Source organism: Centroberyx affinis, unplaced genomic scaffold, assembly GCF_046629955.1.
Source record: "Centroberyx affinis isolate AG114_WGS23_722 - 3 ecotype Tasmania unplaced genomic scaffold, CSIRO-AGI_Caff_v1 ptg002266l_1, whole genome shotgun sequence".
Lineage (NCBI taxonomy): Eukaryota > Metazoa > Chordata > Actinopteri > Beryciformes > Berycidae > Centroberyx > Centroberyx affinis.
Window position 1 is genome coordinate 6,073 of NW_027280553.1, and position 22,627 is coordinate 28,699.

The 22,627-nt window shown below is 44.7% G+C and overlaps 1 protein-coding gene across 1 annotated transcript; it reads left to right on the forward strand.

Annotated features, from left to right (window-relative positions):
* The first annotated feature begins 2,207 nt into the window (after positions 1-2,207).
* atosb (atos homolog b) lies at positions 2,208-21,364 on the forward strand. The gene is given in 11 exon segments (XM_071532873.1): positions 2,208-2,900; positions 10,187-10,374; positions 10,976-11,190; positions 11,434-12,798; positions 15,069-15,127; positions 15,599-15,698; positions 17,273-17,431; positions 18,708-18,776; positions 19,184-19,389; positions 19,771-19,801; positions 19,803-21,364. Coding segments are annotated over 8 exon segments (1,938 nt in total). The 5' UTR covers positions 2,208-2,900; positions 10,187-10,374; positions 10,976-11,190; positions 11,434-11,607; the 3' UTR covers positions 19,926-21,364.
* Positions 21,365-22,627: the final 1,263 nt, after the last annotated feature.

Here is a 22,627-nt window from a genome sequence, read left to right on the forward strand (position 1 = left end):
AGAGGTAGGACTCAAACCAGCGGAGAGCAGATCCTGAGAAGCCAAGCTCAGCGAGTGTGGAGAGGAGGATTTGGTGGTTAACCGTGTCAAAGGCAGCCGATAGGTCAAGCAACATTAGAACAGAGGACTGACCGGCAGCTCTAGCTGATTGGAGTGTTTCCACTACAGACAAGAGCACAGTCTCGGTAGAGTGTCCGCGTTTGAAGCCAGACTGGTTAGGATCATGCAGGTTGGCAGGAGGTTGGAGGGTATGGGGTCCAATGGACAGGTAGTGGGACAAGAGTCCAGCAGAAGCTTGGAGACTTGCTCCTCAGTGAGATGGGAAAATGAGAGGAGTGAGGCCCTGTTAGCTGGCGGGCACATTGAGGGGGTACTATCTGCAGTGGAAAACCAAGTGGTACTACCAAAAGCGAGTAGAGTCGAGGCGAGTTGAGCTGGTACCATGCGGTGGAAAAGCAGCTATACTGAGTTGGTCAGGCACAGCGAACTGATTACTGATGGTAGAAACCTTATCAGTAAAGAAGGATGCAAAGAGGTCAGCAGTGAGCAAAGTTGAGGGTGGAGGTGGTGGAGGGTTGAGGAGTGAGTTAAAAGCTGAAAATAATTTCTGAGCGTCTTTGACGCTGCTGATTTTCTCCTGATAATAAGTGGTCTTGGCACTTAGATGGGAGGAGAATGCAGATACCAGAGTCTGATAGTCACTGAGGTCAGTGGGATCTCTGGATTTGCACCATTTTCTCTCAGCTGCTCTGAGCCCCGCCCGTTGCTCTCTGATGACACTGGGGAGCCATGGACTGGGGGGGGGGGGGGGGGTTTGGATGAGAGTGGGCAGAGATTGTTTAGAGAGGCAGCTAGTGAGGAGCAGTGTGTGTCTGTAACCTCATTGGCATGGAATGAGGAGAACTCATTATGAGGGGGCATGGTAGCCGAGACCTCATTGGAGAGCTGAGCTGGTGTGAGGGACCAGAAGGAGACCATTTGCGGCAGAACGTGAGGATGTTCCGGTAAGTGAATTGAATAAAGATGTAAGGGGGTGACAGTCAGATTTGCCGTGGGGCAGTTTCAAGTCACAATCAGATCAAGTGTATTGCCCGCTTTGTGTCTGGAAGCGGTGGAGACCTGTTTGAGGTCAAATGAGGACAAAAGTGAAAGGAAGTCAGTCGCTTGGGGTTTGTCAAGATGGATATTCATGTCCCCCATGACAATCAGTGGGGTGCCATCTTCAGGCACCCCACTGATTGTCATGGGGGACATGAATATCTGAGAGTAGCATGTCCAGTTCAACTACAAAGTTTCCCAGTAGCCCTGGTGGGCGATATATGACAACCACAAATAAATTTAACAGGAGTGGTAACCATGTTTGCATGGTATTCAAAGGATGAGTTATTGCTTAGAGGAGAAAACTTAGTGAATTTCCAGTCCTTGGCAATGAGGGCGCCCGTGCCACCTCCACACCCAACGGAACGAGGTGTGTGGGAGAAAGTACAGTCAGCTGAAAGCGCAGCTGGTGTGGTTGTGTTTTCTGGACGGATCCAGGTTTCGGTCAGGGCTAGTACCTGAATGTCAGATAGGTTTGCAAGTGCTTGGATAAATTGACAGACTGACAATTCCATAAGCCAAAGGAAAAAGCGGAGGAAGTAACTGAGGCTTTTATGAGAGAGTAGAGGTTCTCAGGATTGCACTGTCTTTTATGACTGATGCATTTTTTTCAGTTGCCCTGGATGACAGGGATATATTGGTAACACACACACACACACACACACACACACACACACACACACACACACACACACACACACACACACATTGTGGGAAGAGATTACACAAGTTTAGCATAGTACACAAAACATGCTTGAAAGTTGTCAAGGACACACATTTAACAAACACATACACACAGACTGTTTGGGAAAGTGCTCTTTGGTCTCTTTCTGTCTCACTAGTTCTGCAAAACAGGCCTAGCAGGAGCAGGTGGGCGGGGCTTTGGCTCCCCCTCCCTCTTCCCTCCCCCCGGCCAATCAGGATCTCAGCCACTACAGCTGACCCCCCCTCCTCTGGCCAATCAGCTGGCAGCGCTCCTCCCCCCCTCCCTCCCCCCTGTATGCCTTCACTGCTGAGTGAGCAAAGCACGCCTGGCTCTATCAGCTGAGAGGAAACCGACTGAAAAAAACAGAACGAGAGAGAGACAGAGAGAAAGAGAGAGGGTAGGAGAGGGGTTGAAAGACGGAGGAGAGGAGAGGCCCGAGGATAGAGAGAGAGAGAGAGACAGAGAGAGAGAGGAGAGGGTGAGAAAGAGGAGGGGAGGAAACGGCAGGGGAGGAAAGGAGGAAAGCTCGCATGTGAACTGCCTTTTGTATTCAAGATATTTTGGAGGGGAGCGAATGAGAACGAGAAAGAGGGGAGGGGAGCTTGCAAACCAGAGAGAGAGAAGGGTGGAGGGGGGGTTGAGAGTTGTTGATGGGTTTTTTATGCGCTTGTTAAAGAGTGACTGAGGGTGGAGAGAGGTAGAGAGGAAGAAAACAAGACAGACAGAAAGAGAGAGAGTGTATTGGGCCTACACTGACAAACAAGCAGAAGGAGGCATAACAACCTGACTAGCTTTGGCAAGGCATGCTCACTGAGTAGCCTCTCTCTTTCTCTCTCTCCCTCTCTCTCTCTCTCTCTCTATCGACACCACCTATTCAGGAGGAAGGAAGCAAAGAGAGACACACAACCGAAGAGAGAGAGACGACAAGAGAAGGCAGCCTGACCCGACGGAAATACAGACACACACAGAGAGAGTGAGAAAGAAAAGAGAGCAGAGGTTCCCACCCGGCCGCAAGAAGGAAAATAGAGGAAGAAGAGCGAGAGAGAGAGAGAGAGAGAGACAGAGGGAGGAAGATAAAGCATATCTTTCTGGGAGGGTGAGTGTTACAAGTTCTCCTGCTGTCAAGCCTGCTAATGTTGTTGCTCTTGTTTGCTGTCATTGTCAGCTGGGCTTTGGTGACTCAACGTCTCCTAAAATGGCCACATGAAAGACGGACAGGCAGACAGAGGGAGGAAGGGAGGGAGGGAGAGAGAGAGAGAGGGAGGGACAGAAAGGGACCCCGTGTCAAACAGCATTCTCAGCAACTATGTCACAGAGCCAGCTTAGGACTACCGTGACTCCCCGGCCTGTGTGTGTGTGTGTGTGTGTGTGTGTGTGTGGTGTAACACTGTCTCACTTTTATTTTATGTCTGTCATTCTGTCTCTCTCTGTTTTTCTCTCCTTCTGTCTCTGTGTTTATCTCTACTGTCTCTCTCTTGTCTTCTATATCTGTCTTTCACACTCTCACACACACACTCACACACACACACACACACACACACAGTCGGCTGTCATTCCATCTCAATCCCACACCCCCTTCCTCCCTCTGTACACAGTGACATCAGATTTCTAAACGCTGTGTGGCTCCAGTAATCCAATCAACAGGTGATGGTCTTTACCAGTCCATAGGAGCAGCTCCCAACTTGTGTGTGTGTTTGAGAATGTGTGAGTGTTGTCTTTATCAGCTTGCAGCCACAGCGCTGGCCTAGGAGCAGCTCGGGTGGGGTCGCGCATAAGTTGATGAGACAATTGGGAGGCCACTCGCTTCATGCGGATGCTATCACGCCTCTATCAGGCCGAGTTAAAGGCTTCAGCAAGGGTGGAATAAGGACATGGAGAGGCCAGAGTGCAGCTGAGCAGCCAAAGAAGGTGGTGCTATTGCAGTGCTGCTAATACCCACAAAAGGCCCATTCAACAGGATAGCTCATGTCAGTGATTTGAAAATAAACCCAAGTTATTTAATATAGTGTGTCTAAAACGGGTTGAAATTAACAACAGCCACCATCCAAATGCTGTTAAATATATAAAAATATTCCCACCTGTGAAATGGGTTCTGATCCACATCCTAAAGACTCACTCACGCATGCCAGCATTTACATTTGGCTTGTCAGGGGGTATTTAGGGCAAATTCTGGAAAATCTTGGCTGTCAAGTTTGTCTACCCTACCAGACACTTTGGCAGGTAACCAGCCAGCATTTGGAGGTTCTATTTGTTTTGAAAAATTGGGTTACTTGGGTAGTTAGATAACTTCACTGGCTAATCAAGTTGCCAAACATGCCTTATAATAAAGACTAGCCCTGTAATACAGAGAAAAAAAAAATTCTTAATGAATTGGTGTGTTAGTTTGTGTGTGCATGTGTGTGTGTTTTTTGTGTCCATGTTTTAAGAATGGCCTTGCAGCATTGGCTATTGCTGTATTACAAAGACTTCTGCTCTACATTTAATAACTAGACAAAAATGAAAAATAGAGAAAGATGGCCACAAATTGCAGGCAAATGCTCTCCCTCTCTCTGGCGTTCTGTAGGCTGTATCTGCCCCTGTTTCCAACCTAGCAATTTAAATAAAGGGGAATGCTGCCAATTTTCAAGAGTAAAATATGTCTTTCTCTATCCTTTGGGAAGTAGTGTGATCATATGCGAAAGGTTTGAATTGGGTCTAGAGTCCCAGCTGTGTCAGTGGAAGTTTGGATCTGAGACCTGGCAATTTGAATGCAAACTTAGAGCTTATTTGTCCCCATGCAAATGAGCCAAATAATTCTCCCAAAGATCCACCGATATTTTCTGTTTTTGCAAGCATTTCACTGCTACGCTGCACTACATCAACCACAACAGCAACAATAAACCAACATGGCAGGTAGAGGAAGAGAAAGTGCTCAGACTATGAAAAGTCTGAGGCAGAGGGAGTTCAGTTTCACAGATGTCCAACTTCAGACATCGAAAGATGCCAAAAGGTGGGGTAAAAAAATAAATATAAAATAAATGGATAAATGTTACCTTGGTCACAGCAAGACACATATGCACACTTCTGTCCACACTTCTGTGCACATACAGCATAGCAGTGAAATACTTCACTGAGACACAATTACCTTTTCTTTTACAAAACAGTCAACACTTCAGAAGTCAGAATCTGGCTTATTTGGATGGGGACACTGAATTAAACTCAGTTTGCTTTCAAATCACCAGGTCCACGTCTTGGATCCAAACTCACATTGCATTGTACTGAAAAGAGGGTGTGTCAAATTAGCATCTGAGGTACGTAAACTGCTCATGTGACCTGACCCAGCTGGACCTCTAGAACCGATTCAAACTTTTTACCATCATCACAGTACTGAAGAAGACATATTTTACTCTTGAAAAGTTTCACTTGTGTTTTTTACTATGTTAAAGTTTGCAACTCTAGTGGCTGGGGAATGTTGGGGATCTACCAGCTGCTCTGGCCTGTAGACAAAAACAAGTTGCTGCCCTGATCTAAAATGCTCTGGGAATTCGGGTGGTTTCTGTCCTGGTGGCTCAGCAGGTGAAGGCATGTACTGTGTATCAGTACATTACGATAAATCTTGTATGTTATATATATATATAAACCAAATTAATGTATTGTAACCAAAGACTCTAGTGTCTCTCAGCCAGCTAGTGAACAGACTAGTCCTTGTAACTTCTGACCGCTGAAATGAGAGGAAACTTTTTTTTTTTCCCCCCACAAACAATTCCTCGGTGGTAAAGTGCAGCAATAGTTCAGGAAACGTGTAGTAAATAATGTGACTTATACAATGGCTGCATTTGTTGCACTTCTGAGGCGGTTTGTGGTTAAAGTTATTAGGCTCATTGTGATGGGGTTTGCTATATTCCTCCATTGTTGCATGTTTGATGTGTCAAGGTTTCTTTTGACTGCTAAAAGAGAGACTGTGACAGTGGCTTGAATGCTGAATGTTTTGTACGTGTATATGCGCACACATGCACGCACCATCTGGGCTGTGATGAATGTACACAGGCCAAATGCCAAACTATTTTCTGAGGGTAGGTGCTGGCTGTGAAATCTGCCCCATTCACCTCCATACATTTCACTGAGAGCTAGTTTCGAGATCAGGGCTATCAACATGCCTCCTAATGACAGGTTTGTGTGTACATTTGTGTGTGTGTGTGTGTCTGTTTCCACCCATTTGCTGCTTGTTAGAGTTTACATTGAGCCACAGTGTCTTAAGTGTAGATTTTCCTGTTTGGCCAAAGATGTCTTTGCTTAACATACGGACACTCCAATTATGTTGAAAATTAGATTTATGGCTGATGAGTGTCTCTGTCAAACAAGCTCTCTATAGGCTATTCAGTGGAACTGCCTGGCGTGTGTGTGTGTGTGTGTGTGTGTGTGTGTGTGTGTGTGTGCGCAGTGTCAGAGAAGTGGCTACATGTAGCACAGTATCTTACAGCAGCCTTGTTTGTGTTTGTGTTAGGTGTTGGCCTTTGTGTTTGTGTTGCCCCCAGCCATCTCTCTCATGACGATGAAATCGAACGCCTCTGGGCCTCTTGACCTGCTATAACTCATCTGACTCAAGGCTGTTGACCTTTGACCTCATGACCATAGTCTTCCTTGGCCTAAAGGGTGCTCACACACATACATGCACACTCACACACACATATCGATGCTTATGTGCGGGCTTTTTCATGAACACACAGGAATATGCATTTCATTGTGCAGCCCTGCTTTTTGCAGCTTGTTACAGAAAAGGTTATTTGTCAGCTAGACCAGTGATTCTCAAGCTGGGGGTCGGGACACCTCAAGAGGTCAGGGGAGGATTTTGGGGCCTTGCAAGGTTTTTTATGGAATCTGAAAAAATATATTTCACATCCTGAGTTGGCCCTGGTGCTGGTAAGCCCCACCTGCCTTTGCTTTGTTTTTAAACTTCCTCAAGGTCTTTTGCTGGGCAGTCATCTCTATCTCGGTTCCCCTCATCCTCTCTCTCTCTCTCTCTCCCTGTCTCTGTCTTTCTCTGCCTCTCTGTTCTTCCTCTGACTTGCTTCTCATTCCTCTGGCTTTCATCTTGTCCTCTCTAGTCTCACTCTTTCTGTTTCTATATGATTGCTTGCTGGTCCATTTCCAGAGAGCCTGCAGATGTTATTGCACCTGGCCTGCCAATGATGCGTAACGTCTTCATGCCATATATCAGCGGTTAGCCTGGAAGATGCAAGATGATTTTTCAGGGTAATGAGGTGATTTTCCAAAAATGAAAACTGATTTAATTAGACCTCTTCTAATAATGAATCAAGCCTGAAAATGGAAAATATAAAAATATAATTTAGATAAAATTAATGTTATTGACCCCGATGGAGAAATTGGTCCATTTCTGCAGCAAAGAATAGGTTGGTTGTTAGGCAATAAAGGATATGAATAAAAAGGCATGCAAATGTCTGTAGACTATTACCATTACTAGATTTACAGATGGCTACTTTTTATTTCCGTGTATGTGTAAATAGCATATGTACAGGTCATGTGCATAGATGCCGATCAGATTGTACAAATAGGGCAGATGGACAGAACAGTCCAGAGCAGAGCATGGACACGAGCAGTTCAGAGTTGGTGTCAAAGTTCCCCATTCTGTTTATAGTTGCAACAGTGCGTTGCAAGTAGGCATCTTTTTGTTTTGGGGGGTTGAACCACTGCTATATGCGGTGGTAGAGTAATGGAGCCATAGTTCTAGGGGAGGGGTGAGTCTGAGTCAACACACACCCACCAACCTGAAGCCTTCCCCGGGCTGAACCCAGAACGCTCCCCCTCCTCTACAGCCTCCTGGATCAAGCCTGAAAAGGCCTTCTGCCAGCCTCCGGCTCAGCTAGTTCAAAATAAGGTCAGAAATCAAATGGGACCTGCGGCAGAGCCCTTGGGTGCTCCCAGTGAGCTCTGACTTGGGGAACGACTATAAATACTCATTGCTGACTCTTTTCTCATTCTTCCCCATCCCCCACTCCCTGTGACTGCTCCTGGGTGCGGGCCCTGGAGACCCCGCTCCACCTGTTCTCTATGGGGGACAGTAGAAGAAGGTGATAGCTTGTTTTGTGTAGATTTAACACATACAAGACATGCAGGCCTACCTTTGGAATTTGACTTGAAATTACTATTGTCAATGTAATCCTGTTTCATTGTGTATTGAGGGAGTGAATGAGTGTGTGTGTGTGTGTGTTTTGGGTGGGTGGGTGGGTGGTGGGTGCGGTGGGCACTTATCTGTATGTGTGTGTTTGTGTTCACGACCTCGGTCTCCCAAAGGTAGCGGTGTGTAACTATATAGGGAACATATGCCATGAGAGTAATTACAGGTGACAAAGGCTTTGGTTCTCACATCCTCTTTGTTTGAGTTTTTGTATGTAGTGGTAGGAAAACAGGGTTGTACGATGATAGGCTATTGTATTGCGCTCGTATATATTATCAGGTTATAGTGTGTTTGTGGTGTAGTGTAGCGTCACTCTTCACTTCTCCGTCTCCGTCTTTCTCCTCTTCCCTCCTTCCCTGTTGTAGTTCAAGATTTAATTGTACCATACAAGAATAAGAATAATAATAAAACAAAATTCAGCCAAACAATATAAACACCTGCTGCAGATCCCTTCCCCCCATCATATTCCTTACTTCAACCTGACCATTACATACGTGTATAGCCTTTGGTGGATTTTATTTAAAGTTCCATCAGTACATAAATTTCCAGCGTGGGTGGCTCAAGTGGGAATTGTACCCATAATAACCAACTGTCTTGATCTACCCTTCCTTCTCTTGTTAGTCCTTTCTTTCCTCTTGCAAGATCTTTACGCTCATGTCATCATTTCTCAGTATGTTATTGATCTTCATTTGCATCAGCACTGTTGCGTTAGCCTGTGATTCAAAAGGGATTACAAGGAAATGAAGAAACTGAAGGTTGCTGTAATGTAGGCCTAAATATGAACAAACTTTAGTTCCTTCATTCTTATATTAATTGAAATACATGAGGTAGGTGCCAGCAACACTCTAAACTATTTTTAGTGGAATTAGCTGTCTTTTTCATCTATTTTACATTTTAGGCTTTTAATTGATGCTGTTATTCAGAGGGACATGCAATGAGGATAGTAGAATAAACGTTAATGCCTAGATCACATACATTACAAACAACCAATAGAAAGGAGTGCAAGTCAAGTGCCTTGACAATATATATAATAACAAACTATTCTAAATTAGTAAATGAAATAACACATTATTCTGAGAAATTGCAGAAAGTTGCAGGCTGAAAAGGTTGAGAACCACTACTTTATTAACATTGCTAGTCCAGTGCTAGGATGAATTGTGTAACCATTGTGTAACTACCCTTTACCATTCAGAGACAGTGTTTTTATTAAATTCTTTGCATCATTTTAAACTAGCAGAATGTAGACCTATATCGCAGTCTTAGTTGTGTGTTGACATGCCTATTTTGGCCATTCTGGGGGACAGCCATTTTGTTGCGTTTGATGATATTTTCTTGGAAGAGCATCTTTACCGCCTTCCTCCCCTGCTCCCCAACACCCCCCCCCCCCCCCCTCTCTCTCTCTCTCTCTCTCTCTTTCTGCTTCTCTTTCTCTTTCTTTGTGGCCAAGCACAAAGGAGCTGTTATCCTTGGGCTGTTGGTTGCCATGGCGGCAGCTCACTCTGCGACTTCCCCCCTCTGCATTCCCAAGTTCTGGTCCAAGTGGGTCGGGAAGCGGCCCGCTACTCTTGGCCTAGCGCAACTTAGTGCCATGTTAGCACTGGATATATAACTCTTTACTCATTTGTTGCGTTGTTAATTTTTGCGCTCCGAATGGGACGCTTGGATGGGGAAAATGCAGGGAAGTAATTGAAGAGGGTTTACTTCTCTCTGAACTGTCCTGTTGAGTATGTAAATAATAAATGGATTGATCATTTGATTGATTTGTCTTGTGTGTTGTTCTTCTCAAGTTCCCTAATGGACTTAAATATTGACTTCCTAACTTGCTCTGTGAGTGTTTGCACAATGTGTGTGTGTCTGTGTCTGTTTAGTTATGTGTGTGTGTGTGCACGTCTGTCTATGAGTGTGTATACGTTTGTATGTGCATGTGTGAGTGTGAATGTATGTGTGTTTCTATGGCTGTTTTTGAGTGTATGTGTGTGTTAAGGTGTGTCTGTCTATGTGTGACTGTGTTATTTTTGTGTGTGCACCTGTGTGTCTGTGTCAATGTCTGGATATGTGTGTGTGTGTGTGTGTGTGTGTGTGTGTGTGTGTGTGTCTTCAGGCCTCTCCTGGGAAGAGCTGTCTCATTCCAGTGACTGATACAGTAACGTGAAAGGGGCCGATCAATCTGTGAATTGATTTGCTTTCGTGTCTCTCCGGCTCTCCAGGGATTCTGAGTGGAATGTCCCTGTCATGATGTCACCGCCATGTCACACCCCACGCCCAGGTGACCAGGGAGGGCGTATCTGGCGGTCAGCCAATCACAGAGGGAGCCCCAGTAGAGTCACTTCCTGTTCCTGCTCAGAGGCATTTCCTCTGAGGAGCCTCCCACATCACTGACACTCCGCCCCTTTTGGTAAGAATGAGAATTGGCTCAGTTTTAGCCTTCCAGAGGATAAATTGATACCAATCAATCCACAGCCTTGGCATAAATGATAGATCTATTCATGGTATTCCCATGATGTCACATGCATTTCCTACCAATACGGCGCTTTACAATACACACAGCTCATTGGCTGTGTTTGTCATTTGATTGTAATCACCTGTTCATTTATTACACCTGTTATATTCCTACCAAGATGGCCGTGTGGTGATGTAACAGAACACTATGAATGAATTCTTTCTTTAATAATAACCAAACTAGCATGTAATGCAACATTCAATGTCTCAACCAATTAGTTGCCAGACCATTCCTTGTAACTTCTGATGGTTGAAAAGAGAGCAAAACTTGATTTTTCTAAACAATTCCTCTGTGAGATGAAGCCAAAGTGTCGCTGTAGTTCAGCAAGCATGCAGTTAAAAGCGTGATTTCTTCCATAGGTACTTCTCCAATTCTCTTGCAATAGAGAATATAAATATATAAAGCTTTTAAACATAAATTTAATATTTACCATGTTGTCAGTTGGTTTATTGTTTTCGCTGACACACCACCTAATCATTTTCTCCTTTCTACCCAGGCCATAGTTCCTGTGCCCGTCTCTTCCGCTCCCACTTCTTCTGGAGTCTCTGACCATTTCCTGTTTACCTATCTGGGGATGCTGGTGCCATCCCCTGGCAGTTGCCATGGAGACAGATGGATTCATGTGGTAGACCATTTTGGACACAACTTCCAGATGTTGTGCCAAATGTGGAGTGGCCAGACGGGCAGAATTAGACAAGGACGGGCACAGAGGTGAGATGCTGTTCTTGGGTATAGTCTGATTAAGCCACAATAGATCACAGTTAGTCAGGCATGAGACAAATTAGAATTGTGTCTTGTCTAAGCTGCTTTTGCTAAATTTAAATCTCATTTTCTCATATCATTATAGCTTAGTATGGTATGTTATTTGACTTGTGGATGTTATTTCATGTTGCCCGACTAGTACAGTCTATCAGTATCAGTCTGTCATGAATCGTAACATATTGTTCCTCTCAGGTGCTGTGAGGCTCAGCTTCCTGATTCACACTGCATGGCAGCATCACAGGAGGGACTATAGGACTTCCTATTCCTCTGGAACGTCTTGCTCTGCCTCCTGGAACTTTCTAGGACCTACTTGACCCCATTGCACAAAAGTTAGTTGAGACTCTTTTGCTCCAACTGATAGAAACCATGCGGCACATTCACGTGGAGTTAGCCCGCAAAGAGGCTCCGCTAGAGCTTCCAGCCCAGGAGGGGGACCTGCCTCCTCCTACAGCCCCAACACAGGGCCTAGACCCTGGTGTCAGACCAGGGGCCCCCAGGCCCTTCGGCCAGGAGGAGCTGCGGCTCCAAAAGGTCTACCAGCTCTCCATCTTCTCCCAGTTGGGGGGTTTCTCTACCTCCACAGACCCCCACACTGAGGCGCAACAGAGGCCTGTCCGGCTGGGGGTGAAGAGGGGGCTGGAGGAGCCCCAGTTGACTCACAAGCGCCCCCACCTGGGGGACTCTCCAGACAGTGAGATGCTGGAGGGAGGGGTGCTGTGTGGGCCAGGCCCAGCCCCAGGTGTTGGGGCAGGGTTAGGGACAGGCCCCGGTGGGCCGGGTCCTGTCTACTCTTGCACACTGATGGAGCACAGAGACTCTGAGGGGGGGCTGTCACCCAGGTCTCCACCCCTCTCCCCTAGCCACACCCCCTCCCGACGCCCCACCCAGCACAACCATGACAGGCCCATTCCGGACGTGTTTGCGCCACTCTCTCCGAAATCACCCCCGATGTGCGACCCGCATGGGCATCCCTGCGACCAGGGACACTCCTTGGGCACCTCACCCAGGATCGAGCAATCTAACGGGGGGCGCACACCCACCTACTCACTGGGCAGCCCTGGAAATGAAAGCTGTGGTAACGGCTCATCTGCAGGTCAGCCCGGCTCCTACACCTATGAGACGTCCACATACGAGACTCCCAGCCCCGCCAGCCCCACCAGCTCCCCCGGCCCCTTCTCCCCCCCACACCACACAGAGCTCCAGGAGCCGGGAGAGGCCACCGAGTGGGGAGCTGGGCTGGAATCCTCTCCACCTGAGCGAAGTGCCACCCAGGTTGCCTCCTCTTCCTCCTCCAACGGCTTGGCCTCCTGGGAGAAGACCCCCAGCAGTAACGGCCTCCGCTCATCCTCCGGAGGCCACTGCCCGGCCAAGAAGAAGCTGCTCTCCCCAAGCGACACGGGGGAATCATGCTCAGAAGACGAGGGACCCTCCACCTCCAAGAGGAGCCGGCTGGCACTGCTGGCCCCAGGACTGGGCCTGGCCTCCTGTCGCAGCACAGATGCTAAGGCCGCCCCTTACTGGAACCACCTGCTGCCCTCTGCACGGGACCGGCCTAAGGTCAGCACACACACACACACACACACACACACACACACACGCACACACACCTGCAAGAATGTATACACTCATCACACACCTTTGACATTTTAGGTACTGACGCTCTTATCAAGAGCCACAGAATTGAATAAGGTCCTTGGCTGTGCACAGATAATGCCGAATCATATGACAACCAAGCTAGAGAGAGAGAGAGAAATTTAAAAAAATTGTCATGGTGTGGGTGCGGGTCTAGACGGTGTAGGTAACATTATAAAAGTGAATACCGTAGTCTGATTAGGTAGATTTGTTTCCAAATTTAGATTACTGTGACACAGTAAACTGCCTTGTCTTTAGCCCTCACCCCTTTGTTGCTATAACTTTTAGCAAAGAAACTGATGTCAACACACAACTGTTAGTCACTACTACTGCTTCTCACTAGCTAACATTAGCTATTTTGCAACTTGGCTGTATTAACAAGACAGTCATGGTTAGCTAGCTAGCTCACAAGTTGCCATTATCTTGACACAACAGCAATCTGTGGCGAAATGCTAATTTCCCAGTTAAAAGCAACACAATGTGTAATCAGTACTGTTGATACGGCCAAGTCTTAAGTTTAGAAATGCAATCATCTATTCTCAGCTATTGTTAGCCAACAGCTGAGGACCTCCAATATGGCCGCCAGAGGGTGTGTTACATCACCTGAAACCCACTATATTAATGATGCAAGGGGTCAGAGCCACAGCACCCTAACAATAAAATGTAACAAATATTCTTGTGACCCTAGCATGATCATGTATGATAAAGTGCTTAGCAACGAAATGAGAGCTGAGAGTTTTTTGTTTCATGACTAGGTGATATTCTAGTCCATATGAGCTCTAGGTGATTGTATCACACTGTACATGTGCACAAACAACATGTGTACATTTGCATGCAAATACATCTACGGTTCTAGACCAAAACACAGTAACTGCTCCATGTTTAGCTCCCCTGCTGTCTCTCATATGCATAGAACATTAAATACTTTTAATACGAAATGAGGAAAAGTAATTGATGGTAAGCCATCTGTGAGCCTTGACAGTCTTGGAGAAGTAGCCGAGGGATAGATCAAGAGAAAGAGAGAGCGAGAGAGTGAGAGAAAGCGTAAAAGTGAAAGAATGAAGTGATGGTGCGCTCATTATCACCGCATGCTGGAACAGGCTGAGTAGCTCCAGAATAAAGCCCATTGAGGGAGCTTCCATTGTTACCTCCCATGAGTGCGCTGTGTCTCTCTCTCTCTCACACACACTCACACACACACACACACACATGCACACACACACACACACACACTCCACCCCCTGCCTAAAAATGGTTCTGGAAGTGAATTGGCCATATCTGAACACATGAACACAGGGAGGCCAGAAAGAGCTGTGAGTGTGAGAGAGTGTGTGTGTGTGTGTGTGTGTGTGTGTGTTTGTGGGGTTGGGGGGGGGTGTACTAATGGTGACAAAGGGGTTCACTAGTTCCATAGGTTTCATATAGTGTAGGGATCACTGTGACTAGATGAGTTTAGAGTACATGTGACGGAGGCACAGACAGAAACAGGTAGAGGTAAGGAAAAGACAAGAAGACAAAACAGGGATAGAGAGGACAGTGAAGGAACAAGGAACCGTGAAATAAACAGTAAATTAAAGTGAGAAGAGATTTTCAAAGACGTGGATAAGGGAAGACGAGGAGGATATTCTAAGATGCCCTCTGTGATTTTGAGCGACGGCGATGATGAGGCTCGGCCTAGCTGACAAAGAGCTCCGTGCTCTGTGGAGGGCCCGTGTGACCGAGGGTTAGCGAGTACCGAGCTAACTGTGAGGGAAACGTTAGCCGTAAGGGCAGAGCTAGCTAGCGAAGGGCCACCTGACAGTTGGGTGGCCTTTACTATGAGCGGCGGCCTGGAAATGGGGAACGTGTGTGTGCATGAGGGAACGTCCAGCATTCAGTGCCGAGTAAGTAAGAGGATATACCTGACGTACACAGTTACATACAAGTTTCTCTCTCGCATCTGCATCCTCACACATGCACATAGACACACACACACACACACACACACACACACACACACACACACACACACACACACACATCCATAAGGTCATCATTTCCTGAATAAGTACAGCTGAGAATTGTATTTTGAATGTTTCAAGCAATTTACATTTCTCAGTGTTTCCTGTACAGATGTTTGTGAGTAGCCATGTGATGTGGAGGAAACTTTATGGAGGAAAAACAAATGTATATATATATTTTTTTTCTGTCTTCAGAGTGCTACAGACTGCACTAGATCAGGGAGGAGGCTAAAAAGTGGGCTGCGGTTGAAAAGGTGAGTCCACCATCACACAACTTGTACCTGTCCTAATTTTGACCCTTGTCTAAGTCAAGTGTTTTTAACAACTACTTTTTCCACAGTGTTTTCTTTTTCAGTACAGATTAAAACAAGTGATGATAAAAAATGGATAAAAAGAACGAGATAGAGCAAGTACATTACAAACTCCAGAAAGTGGGTGGGGCCAGAGCTTGTGTGTGTGTGTGTGTGTGTGTGTGTGTGTGTGTGCGTGCGCAGATGTGTGGATGGATATGAGCGCACAGGGCAATACCATGGCATTCTGTAGACAGACTGCACAAAGGGAAATTAATTGTTAGTAAGGTGGGAGTTAAGGTAGGTTTTATGTTAAACTGAATTAAAGGGTCTTGTGTCTGGACTTACATACTCAGACAGCAGTGTGTGACATATTGGTTAAGTTGTAATAAGACTAATTTTGCTGTTTTTGTGTGTGTTTGTGGTCTTGTGCAGTCGCCAGCTGCGCAGCGGAAGGCACACAGACTCCGGTCGTTCCACACGTTCCAGTTGGCCGTCATCTTCCATCAGCAGATCACTACTGGGCAACTTTGAGGTACAAAACTAACATCCAGTTCATTTTAAGGTTAAGTGTCCAGTCACTAGGAACATTTCTTGACAGTGGTTGGCTTCTTTTTCTCAATATCTTCAATGAAAAGGACGCAGTTCCTTCCAGTGCTGACAGCTTTTAATTTTTAGCGACCAGAGCACCAGAAGTTATTTCAACATTAAACAAATAACACAGGAGTTCAGTTACCACTTAGAAAGAAGTGCCCAGTGGACCCAGGCGCACTGACATGGTGAAGAAGAGTTTCAGAAATATGGAGACTAATGTAAACTTCTTCACTGACAAGTCCTTAGCTTTAGCTCAACTGACCTGCTCTATTTGTGTCTTTTTTCATTATTGCTGTTGTAGAGCTTCAGCCTGGCACCGGAAAAAGCCTGCTATTTTGCGCTTTTGTTTTTTTTATTTTTTATTTTAATGTCTCATTTTTAGTAACACTTTACTTTACAATGGCCTAATTCCAGTGTAGGGCTGGATGATATGGTTGAAATCAATATCACGATAATCATAAGGAATTTTTTCAATATTGATATATATGACGATATGGCTCACATAAGCGAAATCACGTTAAATAACCAAATTAATGTTCATCATATTGAACCGAATGGTAATGTTTGGTGTGATGTCAAACTAAACTGAAATTTTCACATAATATTCCTACCATACTTTGGACATTTTGTCTGAGTTTCTAAATAAAATTAGCTTGTTCTCATCAGTTCAGACAGCAGAATTGTGCGTCTCGATATCCCAAAATCACCATATCATCACAATATAATCCCACTGAAAGACGATAAACGATAATATTGAATTATCGTCCAGCCCTATTCCAGTGTATTAAACTGTGTATTATCCTTTTGAAAAGTATTAGTACAGTGTCGGTACTTGATGAAAATATCCCCAATACATAATGTACTTACAAAGGCGTGTATTAGGGAGATTTTCATCAAGTACCTACACAGAAATATTGTGTACTTACAATACTTTAACATGAGTTAATACACAGGTTAATACACTGGAATAGGGCTATTGTAAAGTGTTGCCCATTTCTGCTTAAAATGCAAAGGAAAATAATCTCCATTCAGTTGGTTTGTGTTGTGGTTGGCAACACAGACCAACTGAATGGCATCAAAAAATATCTTGAGGTATTTATCTTACTTGCATATGTAGCTAACCTCCAAAGTTTTAGACAGGGTGTGCAGATATTATGGTATTAAAGTTAAGTAAAGTTGTAACAATGTCACTTGGCTCATCGCGATCTGATGCCTCCAAAATATACTTCTCATCGCTCGCAGTGTCACTTTTGGCCAGCAGATGTGTCTTTGGATGCTGTGTTCAACACTGCTTTGGTTTCAATGAAAATAAATACATGGAAATATGGAATTTTAGATTGTTTTCGGGAGTTCCCAGTCAAGCCGGGGTGTTCTCCTGTTCGGGCAGTCTTGACTCCACAGTGTTACAGGAAACTCTGCCCTGATGAACCCTGAGCTTCACAGTGTAAAACTATTTAGGCTCCGGTTTGACTCTGTGCTCTCTCCTCTGTCGTGTGTGTGTGTATTGTGTTCCAGGAGTCCATACTGAAAGGCCGTTTCTCCCCGTCGGGCCGGATCGAAGGCTTCACGGCGGAGATCGGTGCCAGCGGCTCCTACTGCCCGCAGCACGCCACCCTGCCTGTCCAGGTTACCTACTACGACATCTCAGAGCACAGCGCACCCTCACCCTTCCTGGTCAGTCTGTGTGGATGTGGTTTTGTGTGTGTTTATGTGTAGATGCTTTGTCTAGGGCAAAGGATCAAATGCATATTGATGTAATTTAATTCTATCTACCACATCTGTCCCACTGTTTATTGCACATGGCAGGTAGTTTGTTTGCAAAATTACTACTTAAAATAGCAAAATCAGTGATCAGAGTAGAAATCTTTGTATATGTAGGCTTGCTACATCAGAACCAGATGTAAAATTATGCAGTTTGCTTGTCAGTCCCCCTCCATGCATTTATCCTGCATCCTTATGATTGTCCTGCATCTGTCCTTCTTTAACACTGTGTACATTGCATTCATTACATATAATCATATATAACAATATATGAATACCAAGTACCTAATAAGGCGTTTTTGTTGAGACTGTCACAGAGGTTTTAATTCAATTCTGTGGTAATTTTTGAGGTTGTAGTTTTCTGCTGCTTCTACTTGCAACCACTGTTCCTCTTTGCCGATGCAGTTTATAGATGTTTGGCGTATGATTTTTGAAACCACTCTTCTTGCCATGTTGTATAATTTGTCAGTTTTTGTGACCGATGGACCTGCAATTTGGGCACCAGCTGTTTTGACTCTGTGGAACTCTGTTAGTTGTCTCATGCTGCTTTGAAAACCCACATATAAACATGGTGATTATCAGACCTCTTTTAAAGCTAACACACTGCTAATTACCATTCAACATAATAAGCTGCCTTTGAAATTGTGATGTAGTTATTTCAGTTAGTCCTCTGTCATTTGGTGTTTCTGTTATTTTGTCTGTCCCCTGTATATACATATACACTACCTATGTATATTTTACATTTATTTACCACTGCATCATTTTGCTACAGATGCATTGCATTGGAATGCAAGTCTTTTATTCTTTACATTTATTGTACTTATGCAATGATTTTACATGTGTGAACTAAACCATTCATCAATTAATCAAAGTTGAAGTTGTAATAAAAAAAATGTTTGTTGTAATACTACTAATACTACCTTTTACTGTTGTAAAACCACCTTTTGGATCAGTTTCTCAATACATTTGATCCAAGGGGTCCTGATGTAGAACACTGCACCTAGTCCAATGTAAATGCACTAAGGAATAAGTGTGATTTTGTTGTTAACAGTGATTCAGGATGTTTAATCAGAGTTTGATGTCTCTCTCTCTCTCTCTCTCTCTCTCTCTCTCTCTCTCTCTCTCTCTCTCTCTCTCTCTCTCTCTCTCTCTCTCTCTCTCTCTCTCTCTCTCTCTCTCTCTCTTGTAGGGGGTGATTTCCCTCGAGCCTCTTGGAAAGAAAGGATACAGCATACCCAAAGCAGGGACCATTCAAGTGGTGAGTTCATCTCTCCGTATTTCCATCTCATCCTCTGTATTTCTCTCCCTCTAATCCTTGCTGCACACACACGTTCAAACAGTAGGTCCTCTGCTCTGCTGAGTGTTGTTGGTTACAGGTGTGTAGGAGAAGGCCGGGTTGCCTATAAAACGTCTGGAAACAACTCACACACATTGTCTCTTACTTGTAATCACAACATTTTAAGAAGAAGAAATGCAACATTTTGATCTTGTGAAGGTCAGGTACTTGTCATTGCAAGTACAAAACAGTGTGCAGGAGTTTTTTTTTTTCCAAACATAACTTCTCTTAGTCTTGAGTTTAATGTGAAAAGCTTTGCCAGCAGTGTCATTTTTGCCGTTTTGATTTGCCGACTTGACTGAATTCTTTGTTTGGATATCTGTCTACAGACCTTATTTAATCCCAACAAAACTGTGGTGAAGATGTTCCTGGTGACCTACAACTTTGGCGACATGCCTGTCAATCACATGACCTTCCTGCGCCACCGTATCTTCCTGGTGCCTGTAGAGGAGGGGGTTGAGGGGAAAGGGGAGGGGCCTCCAGGTGGTGGAGCCCTGGACAGGAAGAAGATTCTCTGCTACCTGATACACCTCAGGTATGGTCCAGCTTTCAGCTGACTGCATTTGTTTTTGTAATTGAAGTTTTGATGGCACTTGACTTTACGATGGCTTTATTAGTCAGTATATTGACTTATGGAAAAGTATTGGAAGGCTACAATAATGCTCTTTAAGTGCTCTTTGTGTTACAACACAATTGAAGTAGAATGTGTTGTGTTATTATGTTACAATCTTGAAAAGACATTATGTATTTGTGAGATTTACTAGTACTTGAGTACAATAATTTTCCATAGGTTAATACACAGCTTAATACATTGGAATAAGGACATGCCAATCATTGCACCTGTAGATCAATGCTCTGTTTCAATTATTAGAGAAAAGTGTTTCGCTAACAAATTTTTTTTGTCTGACTCTTTCAGATTCCAGAGCTCCAAATCTGGGAAGATCTACCTTGCACAATGATATCCGGCTGCTATTCTCCCGCAAATCCATCGAAGTGGACACAGGGATCCCTTATGAGCTGAAATCTTTCACCGAGGTGCCAAGAAACCCTAAATACTCCCCCCGCGTGTGACCCCCCCCCCACCCCTCCCCGTGCTTCACCCTTTGACCCCAACGCCAACGCAGCCCCTCCCCCCGTTTCCTAAGGAGGAGGGAGGGGCACAGACTGCTAGAATGATGGACACAAAACTTGAAAAGACTTGACACACGTCACATGCACACAAGACACATGTACACATACGATACAGCTGTAGTCACTGTACAAGTCCCCCTTTGTGCATTTATCCTGCATCAGTAAATCATTCAGTCAAACCAAATGTGTATTGTAAAAGAAAACTCTTAATGTCGCTCAACCAACTAGTTAGTTAGGAGGAATGACCTGCTAGTCATTCCTCCTAACTTCCAACCGCTGTAAAACAGCAAAGCTTGATTTTTTTTATTTATTTTTTGTCCAAAACGCTTCCCATTTGCGATGGAATACAAGAGCAGCAGTTGTCCAGCAGCACATATGCAGTCAAAAGTGGGACTTTTACAGTGGCTGCATCTGTACAAACAAAGAAAGGCACAAACATCGACACACACGCACCCGGAAACAACGAAAACAGACTGACATGATTCATGCACAGCATAGTACATGCGTCACAACTGAACACTTCTGGTGGTGACTCTCTAAGTTCAGTGTTAAAACATGCATGCCTTGTGACTCAAAACACCTGAATTATCCTCTAGTGCCGTATCACACTGTCCTTCACTCTGCCTGCAATCCTCTACCACCCCCACCCCCCCCCACCCCCCACCCCCCACCCCCAGTGCCGGACCAATCATGACTCCACAACCTGCGTTTCGATAAGACCGCCGCAAATGCCGCATACACACTGTGGGAGAACAGTAAACACATCGCGGAATGTGGGGTGAATAAGGAATGAGGTGACTGACCCTCCCACCCACACACACACACACACACAGACACACACACACACACACACACTTTCTGACCAGCGGAGAGGAGATGAGCAGAGACGCAGGAACACTAGTGAAGCGAGGGCTGAAAACGGAATCAACCAATCGGATGTCTACTGTTTGACATGTCCGACAAGCCCGCCGCCGACCCGACTGACCAAACTCAGGACAAACTCTGTCGAAGTCTGCAGATGAATTATTCTCCCTCCTTCCCATCTCACCCACCATGGTACTGTGTATAGTATGGCAAGCCAGGAGGGTCATACCATGTCATGAATAGCAGGGGAATCCAGTTTATTTGATGTAGCCAGACTGAGGGACACTGTGCTTTATTATTTTTCTTTCTTATTTTTTATTATTATTTTTTTTTTAGATTCTGTTCAGAACAGTCTATGGGAGCAGAAAATGAAAAAAAACAAACACACAAAAAATAAAATAAACAAGCTGTAGTATTTTTAATTTATGTTTTTCGCAAATGTCTTAATAAGCAATATGCTGCACAAAGTAGAGTGTGTTTTTCAGCCAGACGAGCTTTCTCTCTGGAGGGAGAGTGGGGGATGAGGACAGCGGGAGGGTGTAGAGAAGGGAGGGGGGAGTGAGGTGAGGTGAGGTGAGGAGGGAGGGAAGACGAGGGTGGGAAGGGTGGTGGGGTATTTAATATGGGCGGGAGGGGAAAGTCTATGTATATTTAAAAGAATAAACTCTGCGACTGGCGAGTAGAACCTGTGTTTGTTGTTGTTGGTGAAGTCCTTTTTTTTTTTTTTGCTACATCCTTGCTGAACTATATTTTGCTCTCTTTCTGGTTGTCAGATTTTATGACAAAGTGCCTTGTAACTAGTTGCTTGAGATGCACCAGAAATGTGTGTTACTGTAGTACTGATTTAGTTCTACTGTAATTTTCCATCAAGCTTACATTAGTTGTTTTAGTTACACCTAGCATACACTTTTCTGATTGTGTGTGAATGAATGACTGAATGAATGAATGAATGAATGAATGAATGAATGAATGAATGAAACCTTTATTGCCCCAAGTGAATGTGTCGTGCACATGAATGAGCAACATTAACCAACATTTAGCGTTGGCACACATCAGGTCACAACAAATAATAATACATAGGCATAAGTCATCATCATCCTCATACGATAACTATAATAAATAAGTGTATAAAGTGCATGAACCGAAATAGTGATCTATATACAATATACTGTTGGTAAAAGTGTCAGTTCTTGTTTAGTTGTACAAATTAGGTGATGACTCTTTGTGTTTATGGCTCTTTGTTTATTTGATATTTATTTTATGAAAGCAAATTAGAGCACTAGTGTCTGGCCAGTGTTCAGAAACCAAAAATAGTTCCTCACATAACACAACACACACTGGAGGCAGCGAATAGACAAGCAAGCTTGAGACCTGAAGGTCACTGGTTCGATGCCCGGCTGGGAAAAATCTGTGTGAGAGGAAATGAAAGGGACATGCTGTTCCCTCACTAATCACCTTCAAGGTATCCTGGAGCCAGGCGCTTAGCCCCCCCACTGCACCAGTGAAACTGCTCACTGGCCAACAATAGAAGGCTGTGGTTTTACTGGGCAGCTCTCCAAATATGAATGTCTGACTGTGTGAATGTGAAGCTGAGCGTTGCTGAAAAGAGCACACATGCTATGCAAATCTTTCCCAGGTAAATAAAGGTTTAAAAATACCAAGAAGCACAGAGAGATTTGACCAAAACCAGGCACTCATTCTTGCCATACACTAATGTCAGTAGAATTTGCTGCCAGCAAGATATCATCCATATATAATCCAAAAGCATGGATTATAGA